Source organism: Canis lupus, chromosome 1, assembly GCF_003254725.2.
Source record: "Canis lupus dingo isolate Sandy chromosome 1, ASM325472v2, whole genome shotgun sequence".
Classification (NCBI taxonomy): Eukaryota; Metazoa; Chordata; class Mammalia; order Carnivora; family Canidae; genus Canis; species Canis lupus.
In genome coordinates, this window is record NC_064243.1 from 46748873 (window position 1) to 46765925 (window position 17053).

At 40.7% G+C, this 17053-nt stretch overlaps 1 protein-coding gene across 11 annotated transcripts in view; it reads left to right on the top strand.

The window, feature by feature from the left end:
- Nucleotides 1-17053, top strand: part of ARID1B (AT-rich interaction domain 1B) — a 434844-nt gene that overhangs the window by 387061 nt on the left and 30730 nt on the right. For 6 of the 11 annotated variants that reach the window (XM_049113926.1, XM_025422610.3, XM_049113940.1 and 3 more), the window contains 3 exons: nt 5354-5499; nt 12694-12803; nt 13534-13692. In XM_049113926.1, coding sequence (XP_048969883.1) covers nt 5354-5499; nt 12694-12803; nt 13534-13692 — 415 coding nt within the window. The remainder of the gene's footprint in view (nt 1-5353; nt 5500-12693; nt 12804-13533; nt 13693-17053) is intronic. The other 5 variants (XM_049113935.1, XM_049113941.1, XM_049113944.1 and 2 more) reach the window with 3 other exon arrangements.

Here is a 17053-nt window from a genome sequence, read left to right on the forward strand (position 1 = left end):
TCAGGTTGGAAGGTGTTCCACTAGTGGTGCCGGACGTGTATGTGAAAATGGTTTATGTTCCTAAAACATTTAAAATAGAGCATCCTGTGTGACGTTATACATACAGTTGGAGCTCTCCAAAAATACATTCTGCTGGAATTGGGCTGTTCAAAGATTCAAGTTCCTGATTCTGACAACTGTTGAGTTTAAGTGAAAAAATGCCCCAAATTTCAGTGTTAGCCTAATTATTTTTGTCAGTAAGCAGTATTTTCTGGCTTTATAACCCAAACTCCATCTCTAGTGGCAGTCCATATAGAGAAAGATATGTATATTTGGCAGTCATAACAGTTTTCTGATGAAGCACGCCTTGCTTTATCTTCACAGTGAACATAACTCAAGAATGATATTTTCAGTGGCTCTGCTAGAACTCTTGTGTGCAGTGTCTCTCCACGTGGCTTGCCCCTGGGACTTTCTGTGACATGGTTCTACTCATGTGGTGTTTGTTTCCAAAGCACTTCTTCTGTCTGTCCCTACCCTTCTCTAAAGAGCTGCATCAGAAATCCACTCATTTCCAAGTTACACATTTCACACTTTCCCGTCTGTCACTGTTGAGAAAAAATAGTGGTGATTGCTAAAACAATATGGCCTAAATATTCGTTTAAAGCACGAAAATCATATATAGCTCTTATTTTAAATTTTATTGTAGTTGACTTTAAAACAAGGTATTTAGAAATGTGTGGTTACTCTTTATAGCATTTCATACTGGTGTGTTTAACCGCTAAGTTCAAGCTGTAGTTGGAAGCTGTATTCCCCTTTCTGTCTTTCATGGTGAGCCATTGGAAACGGTCACTTTAAAACTGGTTTTTGCTGCTGGGTTTTTTTTTTTTCCCCCCAAAGCCAGCTCTTTGTTGGCATATAAATGTGTAATGTTTGAGAAATCTCCAAAGTGAATAAAAGGAAAATCTATTTAAAAAATTACTTGTGCATGTGTGGAGACTGAGAAGCAGGAATGAGGAGTGCTTTAGGGAAACACATCTAGAGGCTCCACTTTTGAATTATTCCCATTATACTAACCTGGCTTTTGTCATTGAGTGACAGATCTCAAACACTTCTATCTAGTCCCAACCAAAGACTGATTTAAGTAAAGTTCCTCTAGTTGTTTTGTGGGCCCACGTGTTCAGATAACCCGCCCCCCCCCCCCGCCTTACTCTCTCTCTCACACACACACACACACACACACACACACCATACTTTGATTTTGAAAAGATAAAGGGACGAGCACTGTGCTGCAGAAGACCAGACCCAGGTGAACACAGGGTCCATGTGGTCCACCTGCTGTGATCTGTGCACCACCTCCCTGGGGGTGCAGCCCAGTAGCTATGTTAGCAGCCCAACACCAACAAAATGTTACTTTTCAATGTTCATCAGTTCCCCCCTGAGACATTAGTGGGCATTTATTGCCACAACCATGGCAGGTCAGGAATGTGTGGCATTAGGACAGCAGTAATTTGTAACAAAAACTATCTGAGCCCATAATAGATAGCCCAGGAATTCCCACAGCCAAAGGTCAAGGAAGGGCACTTCGCTCTTCCAGGTAACTTACATCTTAGGGTTTTATGTAGAAAATGTTTCCCTCATTTCAGTTTGTACTTCTATCTCTTTTTGTTTTGTTGATCTTGTTTCTCTTTGAAAAAGAGAATGTCCTGTGTCATTTACGTCTTTGCTCCCCTCATTCCATGTGGAGCATTCCCAATGTTGCTGTGGTCAGAAAGGGATCTAGCAGTCAGTGAGTGCTGCCTCTGGAAAGGGCCCAGCTTCGTTTGAGGTTTCTGTGGTCCGAGTAACAGTAGTGAGCCCGACCAAAGAAGCTTTCTGTTGGCCCCAGAAACCGTTTCTCTCCTATTAGCCACACAGTGGTAAGTTGGAGTGCACAAGTTGGAGTGCGCGCGGTTTAGATGGGAGGCCATGTTAGATTTCCTTCCACCAACAAAATTGACTCCATTTCCAGAATTCAACAGAGTGTGTTGAAAGCTCTCTTTTTCAGTATTAAGCCCATCTTGCTTGTTCCAAATTACCAACAGTCCTGACAGTAGTTTCCAAAGCAATAATGAATGGGGTTTCTCCTGCATTGATGGAAGGCTGGCTCTCTCCCCTATTTGGACAGATGGCCAAGTGCTGTGCTCATGGCCACACATGCCCTGCATTCCTGGGAAGACTCCCATCTTCCTTGGCTACTTCCCTACTAGGATACCTGAGAGGCCCGCAGCAAGCACCCTGGATAAACTCCTTCCTGGAAGCAGGTATTCAGGAAGCCCAGAGAGAAGCACCATTTTTATTTCTCAGCTTTCTACAACTACAGGTGAATAGACAGATAGAAGGTAGGAAGATATACAGTGGGCTCTGCGTGCCATTAAACCTTGTCTTGTCAGGTGCTAGCAGTAGTAGAGGGCCTGTGGAGAAAGAAATAGAGGACACTAGACTAAAAGCAGGCCTGTGACATTCATTAGCTATGTGTCTTTAAGCAACTTAGTCTCTCTGATTCTTATTTTCTTTCTCTGTATGTGAGCATAATTCCACCTACTTTCCTCCAGGAATTTAAAAAATTAAATGAGTAAAATGCCTAGAAATGGTGCTGGGAGCATTTATAAGGACCTCATAAATTAGGACAGTTGCTCTTGTTATCAGACCCTCCATGGTTACGTGCAAAACCAGACCCAGAGCCCCAAAGAGATTTGCTCCCGGATCCCAGACAGTGGAAAGTGTGACTAGTGACAGAATCAAGACCAGACTTGTAAAACTCTAGGCATGGTTTCATTGAAGACCATTGTAGCCAGACCATTGTAGCCAGCAACTGACATCCCCCACCCCCCACCCCCACACACACACCTCTATATCTTTAATTTTTCTATTATTTTAAGGGTATTTTTTTTAACCTCCAATGTGTACCTTCATCCCCTTATGGTGATTGTAGATGACAGTGCAGCCTTGGGGGAGAAATCATGAATTAGGGTTCCAGAGAGCCTGCCTGGTGGGTTTTATCCGATTTCTCTTTTCCACCTGTGTTCTAAGCAAGCATGCTCAAGGAACCATTTGTTTCATGTGCACAATAGTCACACCACATGTGAAATTGAATCTGGTGGAAGCTGAAAGAGATGGCCGTCTTTCTGGAGGCCTGTTTACAATGGTAGAATGTTCTCTATCAGTTCATTTAACAAGTATTCCTTTAGTAGCTGACTGCACTCCATAGTTGCTCCTCTTCGGGAGACATCCAAACCTACAAGAACTAAGATGCGCACATAAATGGTTACAATACACAAATGAAAGTGCAGAAGGCTGTGATAGGCAGAGTCCAGGGCAGGCAAGCTTCCAGGCAGGGGGCGAGAATGGCCTTCCCAGACAGGGTGGGTCTTGAATCTGGATCTTGAAGGATGGGTCCCTGCCGGTTGAGACTTGAAAGCTGTCTTCAGAAAACCCAACCTGTTGATGAGCTAAGGATGCCCTTCAGATGATTTATCCTCTAAGAACTTGAGAGAGCAGCCCCAACAGGTGCCACTTGTTCTCTTTTGAAACAGGTACATGAATGTGAAATTGTCTTTTGTTTGAATGAGAACACGTCAGGAAAGAACCTCAGGTACTTGAGTCACTGCCAGCTGCCTACCTGCTGATGCTAAGACCCTAACCATAAAGGAGTAGGTGTCTAGCAGCCGGGCAATGGGTTTAGAAGTATTTGATGCCCTAGAGGTTAATCAAGCCATCAGATGATCTCAGATACATTCTTAATGAACTGCACTGGGAATTATAATCCTGATTCAGCAGTCTGTAGTCACTTGAAGTGGCACCATTGAGCTCAGAATTCAAGGCTGAAGTAACATTCCTTTCTTCCAGAGCCATGCTCACACCAAAAGTCCCTCAGCCTGCTAGAATGTTCTTTCCAAGCCATCATCGAGTGTTCGCTTGGACAGAATTTCCCCGAATGGTTGATGTAATATTTAAAAGAAAGAAAAAAACCCGCTCAAACCTTTAATACTTTGAATCTTCAAGTGGACTATGTTTGAACTTTTTCTACCAGCCAGGAAGTTGAATCCATTGAAAATTGCTACACAAAAAGAATAGTATATTGGGTTTTTCTTAAAATGACTTATGTTAATCTTTTAAAGAGTCGCTTTAAAAATATTTTACTATAATGCATAAAAAGTCATCAAATGACAGCTGAATGGAGGTGGGGGGATTTGTAATCATAATTCATTTGGAACAGATAAGCCAGTGTGGATTTCTACCCATCCTAGTAGTTTTACTTCTAAGAGGAAACACTCGTAGCCAAAAGTCTGAAAAGTTTTCTCAAAGTATACTATTTACATAAGAGATGCTTGAGTAGGAACTGGAGACTTTCCCAGATTTTAGCACGTTGCCATCATTTTTCTCTTGACCTTGTAATTCTCTCTCAAGAATTAAAGCACCGCGCAGTTTAAACCTCCCCTTTCCTGATCTCATCTCCAGTGGTTAGAGAAACACCTTGGTGCCACAGTTGTCCCCTTCAGATTAAGAAATTTTCCCCCTTGCAGGAGTGAGAAGTTTGTCTTTAACAGAGCATGAAAAAAATAAAAAATAAAAAAATAACAGAGCATGCACACAAAACTAGCAAAACTAAGTCACCAAAAATTTAAGTTCATGAGTCTGCATCGCAATCGGGAAGGGGTGACCCCGGAGCCTTTTAGGCACACTGTCAGCCAATCTAGGTTCCTTTCTATCCTGTCACAGGAAAGCCTACAAAAAGAAGTGAAAGTGTGGTATTTACTGTGTCATGTTAATATGGGAAAATTGGTGTGTTTTTAATAGTACCTAATTTCAGAATGTTAAATAACAGGATTGAAGGGTTTTAGAAATGCTTTCTCCCATATTCATTATATCAGAAAAATTTAAGTCAAAGAAAAAAATTTTAAATAACATTCCCACACAGCCAATTTGATTTTCATTCCTTAACTTCTGGTTTTTTGATACGAGGACATTTAAGTAATGCTATAAAGAGATCTTTTAAGCATTAGAAATTAATTTTGCTTGCTTTTGTAATTCCTGTTTTTATTTCAAGTTCCCCCTTTCTGGCTTATATTCCCTATATAAATCATAACCTAGACCATTCGACATTCAAAATGTATAACTTGTGAAATTTATATTATTTGGAATTTTTACACAGTGTATTAAATAATTACTTAGCAATATTCAGCCTCTCTTTCTGGGAAATAAGTTATTTTAAACGAACATGAAAAATAGCAGGCCCGCCCCTTGCATAAGTGGATTATGAGAAATGGCTACCAGGGTAAAGTGCTCCCATTGTGCATGGTCAGTATATATAGGTATGTGCTTTCTTTTCCTACAGGCAAGGCAGTTTTCCCGGCATGAATCAGAGTGGACTTATGGCTTCCAGCTCTCCCTACAGCCAGCCTGTGAACAACAGCTCTGGGCTGATGAATACCCAGGCACCCCCCTACAGCATGACGCCCAATATGGTGAACAGCTCAGCAGGTAACCGTGGCAGCTCTGTGCTCTGAAGGCTGCCTTCCCTTCCCCTCTTCTGCTCTTAGGCCTGCACCAGTGAACAACCCCCAAGCAATGGGATCATTGGGTGAAAAGCGGGAAAACTCAACTTTTCTGCCACCTGGAAACTTGTTCAATCATGTAACTATATTTCTAGACATAAGGATCACATTGAGTTCTGTGTAAATTATTTTTATACACTCTGTTTTTGTAATGTGTGGACATATTCCAAGTGACTCTGGGGATTGCTTGCTAGATGTATTCACTAAGTTCTTTTTCTCTTTGGACATCGTTCAAAGTATTGGAAGATCTCATGACAAGATTGCTACTCCATTCCATCGTGGTGGAGACGAACACTTCAAGTTCATATTTCAGGGGAAGTGATTGAGGGAGGGGTGGAAGTATTTTCTCACTTCTACATTTATACCTGGAAATAGTTGTTCGTAAGTGCTATTTACCAGTTTGTCTCCATTGAAAAACTCTTTACAATTTTCTTTAGCAAACTGTTTTAAATTTTCCATTATGTCTAATTTTTTAAACCCACTCTGTGAAGTCACCAACTACATTCTTACCAAATCCCATCCAATCCGTGCAGTAAGAGTGGCCTTTCAATTTGTGGTAATACCAAAAATGCCCAAACCTGTGCAAATAGTCTGTGTTCTCAGCTTCCTTTGACCCTGAACCACCAGCAGTGAGCAGTGCTACTCTTTCAGCTGAGATAAAGTTGGGGAATCACAGTTGACCTGTTACTTTCTAGCACCTATTCGAGTCGTAAGCACAATTTCAGGAGGATGCTCTCCTTTGGTTAATGCAGAGCTTTGTGAAACCAGTTGTGTGTGTCCTGCAATGTTTTATGATGTGTGAGGAAAACACCATGGAGCTAGAGGCTTGGCTTTCTCTTACTACTTTTTTTCATTTCCTCTGCCTTTCGCCACCTCTCTGACCTGTCTTTGAAAGGCCACCCCAGGAGCTGTTGTTTCTTTGTCCAGCCGAACAGGCAGCCAGAGGCTGGGCTTGCATCCTATCTGAGCTTCTGAGTTGTTGGTTTCCAGGGTCTAATTTAATAGTGCCATTCCTTGATGACGTCTCTTTAAAAGTATCTGGAAGAGGAAGAAAGAGCAGCTATTGACAAAATTGAAGGTTTTTAAATAAATAGAATAGCTCTTCTTGATACTGGTAGTTCATCCCAGCGAGGTGGGTGTTTTTACATTTGAGATGAAAGAGGAATGCTCTTAAACAGTCTATTTGCCAGAAGCTTCCCCTTCCCTTCTCAGCACTGTCCCAGGTAATAGTGTATTTGGGTTATGACATTATGTGTTTTGTCTGGCTTGCTGAAATAAAATTACTTCAGAGCATTGAAACTACACAATAAATTTTCACCTACTATTAGCAATACTCATTTTTTCATTTTTCCTTTGGACCCCAGAACCACAAAAATAACCAACCACGAATAGGTGGCACTGTGCCCTGCCTAAGAAGATTTGTGTTCCCAAGGAATAGCCAATTTAATGGAGATTCACAGAGAGGGTTTCTTTTTATTGTTATTATTATTATTATTATTCAGATAATTCAGCTTTTCGTTATTTCATACAGAGGCAATCTGTTGAAAAGCTGGTTATCATCACAGTCTTTTGTATGGGCTAGTATTATTCTTTTATTGCATTGTATATTTTGAAATATTGAATTTTTAGACCTACTTATTTAGACACATATTGAGTTAATTTAGACATTTATCAAATTTTTTCTACACATTTATGTGATTTTATTCCAACTCTGTAAGTCAAATGCTACCTGGTAGAAAGTAGTCATCTAGCTAGCACATCCGAAGAATATTGATGATTTGGCATATATTGTGTATCTATTGATAGGCACACGCCAATCTGCTATCACTCTGTCACAATCTCTGGGGGAAACAGGAATAACAAAGGAACTCGGAATGTTACTGAGTGGCTCCTCATGATTTTGGTCTGAGGATGTCCTCTTGACTTTTTCTAGAGTTTGAGCCAGAAATGGCTTTGATCATCATCACTTAAGTCTAGTGGTTTGAGCATATTACGAGTGATAACAGCCAAGCATTTTCTCTGTCAAAGGACACTTTTGGAGAAAGGGAAGATAATACCCATGATGTCCGGGGCTGGCAGTGGGATTTGCTGAACCTCAGTTAGCAGCTTATGCAACTGGCATTCCAGCATCCTCCTTGTGGAGTTCAGACAGTTGTGCTGTAGACGGGGTACCAGGGCCAAAAAACGTCTTCCTGTGTAGTGACAAATGGTTACAGGCTTCAGTGAGCAAGTAATTATTCAAATGGAGTCAGTGTGAGTATGAATGTGACAACTATTTCTTCATTTTAAGATGCAGGGGAAGTGGGGTGCTAAGCAGTGGGGGGATTTTTTCCCCTCTAAAGGAGCTTCCTTTAAAAAAAATTATTTGCATTAAAAGATTAGAATTATGTAATGCTATGGGCAAAATTATATCACATATAGCCTTGTCAAATAGACCCTTTTATAATACTTGTGTTATTAGTTACTTTATACTTCGTGTTTCCTTTCATAATATTCATTAGTCGTGTACTTGTCTTTGTATAAACCACCACCTTAAGGAAGACCTCTAAATTCCAGAAAGCGTATCTACCATCTGTGGTTCTAAGTTCGCCTCACTGGAAGGCACTCTGCAAAATGCAGTGCGGTTCCATCAGTATAATCTGCAGATAGTAAATGAGCAGCCATGTAGTCAGGCCTTCCTCTTCTACAAGAGCCCAGTCAGATTCCAGATCTTTCTGCCAACCTAGCCCTACCCCATCCCAAAAGCATCATCCTATGGATGTCCTACCAGTATGAGGCAGACTAGCTCCATTAGCCCTTAACAGAGAAAAAAGGCGAGCTCACTTCCACACTATCGACAGTTTCTTTCAATGTTTTCAAAAATCGAGAAACTTGTGTCACCTGGAATGCTTGTTAAAACTACAGATCTCTGGTGCCCAGTCAGAATTTCTGAGGAATCCAAGAATCTCTTCCTCACAGGTTCCTCAGATAGGTTTCATATGTGTCTATGCAAAAAGAACCTCCCACTTAGAGGTATTTCCTGGCAGAAGTGCTGCCAGCTTTATGTGGCATTTGCTGTTTCAAAATTAAAACAAAATTTACAAAAAATAAAAATAAAAGGGATGCCTAGGTGGCTCAGTGGTTGAGCATCTGCCTTTGGCCCAGGACGTGATCCTGGAGTCCCGGAATTGAGTCCCACATCAGGCTCCCTGCATGGAGCCTGTTTCTCTCTCTGCCTATGTCTCTGCCTCTTCTCTCTCTCTCTGTCTTTCATGAATAAATAAATAAAATCTTAAAAAAAAATAAAAATTTTAAAAAGATTTACAAAACTATGCCTAGAATATAAATCCTCCAAGTGGATAGATGCTTTCTTGAGACTTCAGGACCTTTCACTAAGGAAGTTTTAGATCTTTAGCACCATTGCTAGTGGCTGGTTGTCTAAGTAGTTTATAAAGATTGTTGGGCTTTCTGTTTGCTTGCTTGCTTGAAGTTCATGATTTGAGGTGAACTGCTATCCTCCCCACCCCCAAAGATAGAGAAGGTGCAATAAATTATGAAAACCGTATCTCTTCAAGTGGGAAAAATGGATGCTGGGACTATGCCAAGTATATTGGTAGCTCTGGGCTTCCTCTGGAGCTGGGGCTTTCTTGAGAGCATCAGTCTAGCTGGCTGGAGACGGGAGCTGGTTTCCTCAAAGCAGCAATGCATAGCAAGAGTACTGGTTTTGTTCAGGTTGCATGTTTCCTTGGGATGCTGTAACAAAGAGAGAGGGCACAGATGGAAATTACAGTGTGGTGCATCTCACTTGCACTGCCCTTGTGGAGGTGTGTCGGCACACAGAAGTGTCAGAGGATGCTTTCAGGGCCTGGCTGGTCCAGCCCAAGGGAAGTGTTTCTCCAGAGCTTCCCTCGTACCCTTTGAATGTGTTATGTTAACGGTACTCTTTATATATTTGCATGTATAAAAACGATCATGAATATCTACAGATGTATACACATAGATAGGCCCTTCTGTGTTTTCAGAAACAAGGTATAAAAGATTTTGTGGAGTATGCTGTATTGTTTACCATGAAAAGAACAAACCAAGTGTGTGTTTCTGGTCCCATTTCTCCATCTTCTGGGAATGATTTTGTCGCCTTGTAAGGGAGACTAAGTAAAGAAAGCTGAGTGAGTAAGAGTGAATGTTTGAGTTCAGTTTTGCTCACACCATATGTTCTTTATGTTCCTTTTGAATATATTAAATCCAGGGTGGAATAGCTGCCTTAGGACCTTGACCCACACTTACTTTAGGAAATCATTCCAGCTCTTAAATTTCAGTTGCAAAGCCAGAGGCTAGCGCTTGAAATGTATTTACAGTACTCACACAGCACTTTCTGCAGGCACGGGTTCTTTACTGCCCCTTTTTATGTCTGAACTTTACATACTGGATTACTGATGTCAATAGGAGAAAGAACAGGGCCTTGATTTAACACATCCTTACAATAGTGGTGGTCTTTTTCTTCTGGGAAAGGAGAAAAAAAAATAGTGCCCCTGGAGTGTCATTGGCCCTGGGAGGCATATAGCTCTTTGCGGTGATTCATTGAGAATTCTGGTAAGAAGTCAAAAATAAGCATTTCAACAAAAGGAGCAGCAAAAGCCACAGTAAGGAAAGACCTTATGATCCATTTAGTAAAATAAAATTTGCAGTGTAAGGCAGGAGGACTAAATAAAACTGTTACTCTCAATCCTATCCTGATTTATCTCTCAAAATAATAAAGCAGTGCTTTTGACAGTTTTTATATATGCAGACCCTAAGTGCCCATTTAAAAATATATAATAGAGAATGAAAAAGTTTGGGGAATTTCAAACCAACATATATGCTTACATTCATCTGAGTCTGATTTTTAAATCAGTATAAATTAATTGTCCTTAATTAGAATAATACATCTTGGCCTACTTCTTTATGCTTAAAAATTGTTTTTTTGTGTATGTTAACACATTTAATGCACAAACAACAAATATTACTATTTTCTATCTTTCAAGAGTAATATCTAGACATGATTTATCACAAATACTGACAGAACTATTCATTGTAACCTTTGAAGAAGCAGGCTTTCCCAGAAGCCATGAGTCCGTGACTTTGCCACTTTCTCGGTTTGTGTGGCTGTCGTTCCTTTGAACCAACTCTGTGAATAACCAGCAAGGACATATGGACTTTGATAAAGTAGCTCCTCTTTCCATACTCGTCCCGCTCTTTTTTCCTTCTGTTCTTCTAAAAAGGGTGTTTCTTAATGCATGGATTTACTAATTCCTACAGCACTAGACCCCAGAGAGAAGACTGCACGAAAGCGACCCACTGCTCTGAGCGGGGCGGTCCTGGTGCAATCTCTCTCAGCTGCTTTTCTGAGGTTTCACACATTCACAAAAATAACAGCATTTTTAGCTGATCCCAATAGATTTTTCTCTGCAGCTGCATCACTTGAAAAAGCTTTTTGTTCCAGTTCTTAAAGTCTAAGTATTGAAAGTAATTTGGAAAAAAAAAAAAAAGGAAAGAAAAACATCCCAATTATGATTTGTGTGCGTGGTGATGACTTCAAGGGCTGACTGGCTGCAAATGGGCTCTGAAACCCACGCCAGTGTGCCCGCGGAAGAGCCGGGCACTTCCCAGGGCATCAGTGAGCGCGCTGCCGGACTCCTGGGCACGTGGCAGGGTCGGCTTTTTTGGCAGGACCTCTGGTCTCAACCTGCAGTGATGCTAACGATATTAGCAAATTAGCACCACAAAGCTTGCCAGCTAATTCGCCAGAGCCCTGCTCACTCTCTCACTGCTGTAATTAAAACTAATTATTTTCTAAAACATAGTAATACATGAATATGTGCAATAATCATTTTGTAGTGGGCAATCTGTGGAGCCTTTTTTAAAGCTGCCTTTTTTTTTTTTTTTTTTTTTGGCACATTATGCAACATGTGCACCGTCTCGGTTCAGCCAGCACTTTTGTTTGCAGAATGTAGAATGGATCCTGTTCATAAAACCTCAGGTTTATTTTATTTTGAAATAGGAATGTTTTCTGGCTTTCACTCATTTACAAGGCTCTTAATTCTCTCTGCTCTCCCTTGTCTGCTTCCATCTCTCCTCACACATCTGTTTGGTGTCGCGCTCCCAGCCCAGTGCTGCGCAGATGGTTTTCACAGTGGGGTTCTGTAGACATTCAGCTGCTATTCCCTGGATGTCTACGCCGATTCCCTACTGTAGCCTTGTTCTTCTTTAAAGAGAAATCCAAACCCTTATTTTTAACTCAAAAATGTCCATCCATACTCGTAAATAACGTGTATAAATCAATCGTTCTCTGAACCTTGCATTCTAAATCCTAGATGAGCTTGATTGAGTTTCTGAGCCTTGAGATGGAAAATGAGTTTTGCCGGGAATTGGAGCGTTGACTCTGGAGCTGGTGTGGGTGTCCGACCTGGACATTGGAGCTGCTGCTGAGGATTGATAGATGTACACCCAGCACCACCCTGAAAGGAAACCAGCCACAGTGCAAAATAATTAGAAGTCCTTTCCTTCAACAGTGACTTTTGAGGATTGTTTTGGAAGTCATTTTCCGACTGTTTTCCATTGCTGCAGACTAGGCCACAAGCCATAGATAAGACTTTAAAGTGAAAACAATATAAAATGTCACATGGTTTTGCAAACAGTAGATCCTGAAAATTTAGGAAATTAGGAAAGCACGAAATCCACCAGACACCAGGTAGTACAAACACACACCCAGTATTTCCTTTCACACCTGAGGAGCATTTTAAATGCTGGACTGATTCCTACTAGTCACCTACTCTACTTAAGCTGTAGTGATCTTGAAAAACACAACATTGATAAGAGTTGACTTTCAGTGGCCCCAGTGTTGAGTAAATGATTGGGGGGGGGGGGTGTTTGTTTTTAGGTTTGGTTTTGGTTTGGTTTGAAGTTACACAAGGACTGGCAGAATGACGTGCTGTGTAGATCTCAGAAGACTGCGTGCTCGGAGTTACAACTCTCTTCTTTTTTCTTCTCTTCCTTCAAGGGAAATGCAAGTGTCCCATGCACCACTCAGTAACTTGTGTTAGCAGGAGCACAGCCCGATGCATCACATGTATAATCCTAAACTCTTTCTCCTGTTTTCGATTAGCATCTATGGGTCTTGCAGATATGATGTCTCCCGGGGAATCCAAATTGCCCATGCCTCTCAAAGCCGACGGTAAAGAAGAAGGCGCTCCGCAGCCTGAGAGCAAGTCGAAGGTACTTCCTTTCTCCTCTGCACGTGGTGTGGGGTCTGCCTCGCTGAAGCTGCCATGGTGTTCTGTAGTCACTGGTGTCGGCCTCCACTTTTGTTTCCACTTGGTTTCTTCTCCTCTGCATGCCTCCATCTCGTCCGCCGAGTTTGTAGCTCTCCCCTCTTTCCTCACCCCTCCATGGTGTGGATCTGAAAGTTACTAGTTCTTACGGCATTTAACTCCTGGTCGTGGGAGAGGGGTGGAGGGACGAGCCCCACCGGAGAGAGTTGCTCTGGGGGTGGGGAGAAGTAGGGGGTCTTGCCTGGTTTTGATCCTTGCAGCCATTTTCTCTGCCTTCAGTTTATAGCTTCCTGTTTTGGCCGCCTCAGCAACAACAACATACTTAATATTTTGCTTTCCTGCCTTATTTGATAAATAAGGTGAACAGCTTTTTTTTTCCTTTCTTTCTTTCATACGGGGTAACCCATGCTTAGCATTCCATGTAAGCTTGAAGTAAGCATGGTGGCTTAGTGGCCTTATCCAGCATCCGGCAAACTTACCAAGTTATACTAATTAAGAATGTTGTTTTAATACCTTTCTATGTGTGTGTTTCTGTGTGTGTGTTTGTACATGTCTTTATATATATCCATTATATATAAAAATTAGTCTGTTAAACTGGATGTGCTTTTTGTTAATTTAAATAAAGTTTGCCCTACCTTTGTCATTTTTTTTTTTTTTTTATTCCTCTACCACAGGATAGCTACAGCTCTCAGGGTATTTCTCAGCCCCCAACCCCCGGCAACCTGCCAGTCCCTTCCCCAATGTCCCCCAGCTCTGCTAGCATCTCCTCATTTCATGGAGATGAAAGTGATAGCATTAGCAGCCCAGGCTGGCCAAAGACTCCATCAAGCCCTGTAAGTGGCTCTGGTTTTTTTGTGTTTTTTTTTGTTTTTGTTTTTTTGGGGTTTTTTTTATAATTAATTAATTCTACTTGAATGCTTGCTTATTTATTTGTTTTATAAGACTTTTTCTTCATAATTTATCCATGAAAGGGTTTTCTTGATAATTATATTAGTAACGAAATGAGTAAAGTTTGTGTAAATCATAGAAGTTAATTTCTGGTAATGAAACTGCTAGTATAAAGCAGCAGCTCTATCTGAAGCATGTGGTTATGTCACTGGGTCCAAATTCCTTCACGCAGTGACTTTGTTCAAATGTCTGATCCATTGTGCACTTACAGAAGATCTTTAAAACGAGTTACTTCTCCATTTACATGGGAACTAATAGCAGCCATGGAATAAATGACAAATTTGGCCTTTGGCCTGAATCTTTCATGGGCTGTTGTATCTGAAACATCTTATTTTAAAACTGCCTATCTGAAAATAGAGATATTGCACTCTGGGCACAGGTTAACATAATACCAGCCCTGCTTTGTTTCAATCCACCTGTCAGAAATTAACAGAAAAGTTGTAGAAATGTTACTGCATGTGAATATTTGGAATGCTACTTTGGGATTAATAATATGTACCTACATTAGAATCAGTTGAGATAGAAAAATTACATCCTGCACAAGATTGCTGATCATCTTGAAATTAAGTGTTGATTTCCATATGATATGTTAAAAAACAAAAAATGGTAGTGTACCTATGAGGGAACTTTTTTTTAGCCTCAGTGTTCTGTCCATAGAGCTTGGTCTTTATTTTCCTACTGAAGAGATTAATTCTGTGCCATTAAAAAAAAAAAAAAAAAAAAGAATAAGAATGGTGCTGTAGTAACCTTTATTTTACATTCATATAGGGAATCAAAAGATCTGTTTAAAAAAAAAAAACCTTAACATGCAATTACTTGCCAAGAAGGTTTAATTAAGACGCTAATTTTTGTAAGACAACGTATTGAAGAGTACAGTTCAGGAAAAGCAGGTTCGAGGGAAGAAGACTCTATGTGCAGAATCTGGCAATCTAGTCAAAACCCCAAAAGGAGGCTGCTATTAATTATCCATTCACTGCTTTAAACAGATAGAGCTGAAGGTTTGAAGGGTTGGTGGTTCCAGTAAATGTTTGTAAAATTCATGTGGAGCTCTAGTATAACCAGCATTTTCCTTTTCAGAGGAAGAAAGGGCAATATTCACTGTTACCTTCTCTGTAGACATGTTTCGCTTTTGCAACAACCAAGATGAAATGAAAAATGCTCTAGGGCGGGCTAAGCAGAACTAACAGGAAGGGGGAATGCAACGCCTGCATTTTGATGTCTTTGTGTTATTGGCTTTGAATCTCAGAAGGCAGCCAACATTACAGGGGTTTTCCCCCGTAATCTACCCTGCTGTTGTGTTGTGTTTTGTCTTAATCATAAGAAAAGCATTTTTGAATCGGCATACTCTCAAGTTAACAGGTGGAACTCAAATTAGAACTTTTCAAAAACACTGGTATGTTGGCTCAGAGGGAAAAATTTCAGAGATTGCAAATAATAATCTTTAATACCTTAAGGTAATAATTAATAATAATTTATGAAAAACAAAGACGACCTATAGATCTCTGTATTTAAAAACTCCACCTTACAAAAAATAATAAATTAACTAAAAAATAAAAATTCTACTTTGCCATCTCTGGATTTAATAAAGATTGAGATATTTATGATCTTACAACTTACTAGTCAAGTTATCTGTGAACGAGTCCCGTAGGGAAGAAACTTTTATAAAAATCCCACTTTCCACTTAAGTATAAGAAAAAAGTAAAATGAATTGTTGAATTCCTTTGCTTACTATAAAACAATTATGCTTAAAACTGCATACTCCTTTTCCCTTTTTTCTGAATATTTCCATATACATTATCTCTTCCCATACCATAACCGTCTTAGGCTTAAGAATTTAAGCTCAGTTGGTTGAGCGTCCAACTCTTGGTTTCGGCTCAGGTCATGATCTCAGGGTCTTAGGCTCGAGCCCCGTGTCTGGGGCTTCATGTTCAGCTCAAGTCCACTTGTCCTTCTCTCTTCCCCCTTTTACTATCTCCCCCCACTCATGCTTGCACACTCTTTCTCTAAAATAAAAAAATAAAATCTTAAAAAAAATTTACAAGCAGACTTCTGGCTCCAGTGGCAGAAAAGGACAAGAGGAGCTGTGGTTGGAGGGAAGGGAAGAAAGATGGCAGCTCTGTATTCAGAAAATGGCCCCTGTCTTGAATGAGATACTAATTTAGGAAGGGAACCAAAAGCAATTGGAAGGAAGGACCTGAGAGCATCTCTGCTATCAGATCACTGCTGACATACACAATTTAGGAATATTTAACTGTTCCTTCTGAGACACAACCTCAGTTTCTACTTCACATTGCTCTTACCAGCATGTCTTATGAAACCCATCTAATAGTGAGCTCGAAATGGACCCCACAATAAAGATGTTCTATGCTTTGACAGTGCACTGTGGACCAACGTTGTTTTGTTACGGAACAGTCTAAAATAAAAAATAAACACTTGCACATACGCATATTACCAGGCATATGGTAAAGACTGCTGAAATGTAAATGTGCCTGAAAGATTTGAGGAAAACTGTACTTATAGACTTCATTAAACTGTACGCAAGGGAAACATTTGTGACGCCAGCATGTCCTGCTACAGTCTTTGAGCAATCTCCCTTCCCTTTCCTCAGGCCCATGATGGTTTCTGACACTAGGATATGGTTTTTACAGTTACAAGGTAGCCCCAGTGACCTGGAAGAGTCATCCCATCTTCCCACAGAGCTAGTTGACTTGCCCCATGTCAGTGGGTAGAACATATAATGACTCCTGTCCAAAGGCTACGTGAAAGCCAGTGTCTATGAACCAAAAAAAGTAGTCCAATCAATATCTTACGCTTTTGTTTCTCTCAATATTTGGTGATTGGCTAGTAAACAGACCTGGAGGCTGAGAGTGGAGGTAGAAAACACCAGTCAGTCCTAGGCTCCATCATCCTTTCTCAATGTCCAGCCTGTGTCCATGTTCACTTAGCACCTTGATCACCGAAATCCTGTTTACAGAAATATTTGATTCTGCTCTTAATTCTTACTTGGAGGGTGCCAGACTTCTCAAACCCTTTCTGACCCTTTGAGTGCTCATTCACAGAACAGATTATATACCAACTACCTCCGGTGTGCAGTCACTGTTGGCAATTCAAAATCTGCACACCCCCTGCTTTGTGGAACTCGGAGCGTAGTGGAAGACGAGGGGAAGACAGGTAATTCCACGCAAAACATACGCTTTTCATAAGCTATGCAACTAAGAGCCACCAAGGACAAACAAAGTGGGTGAC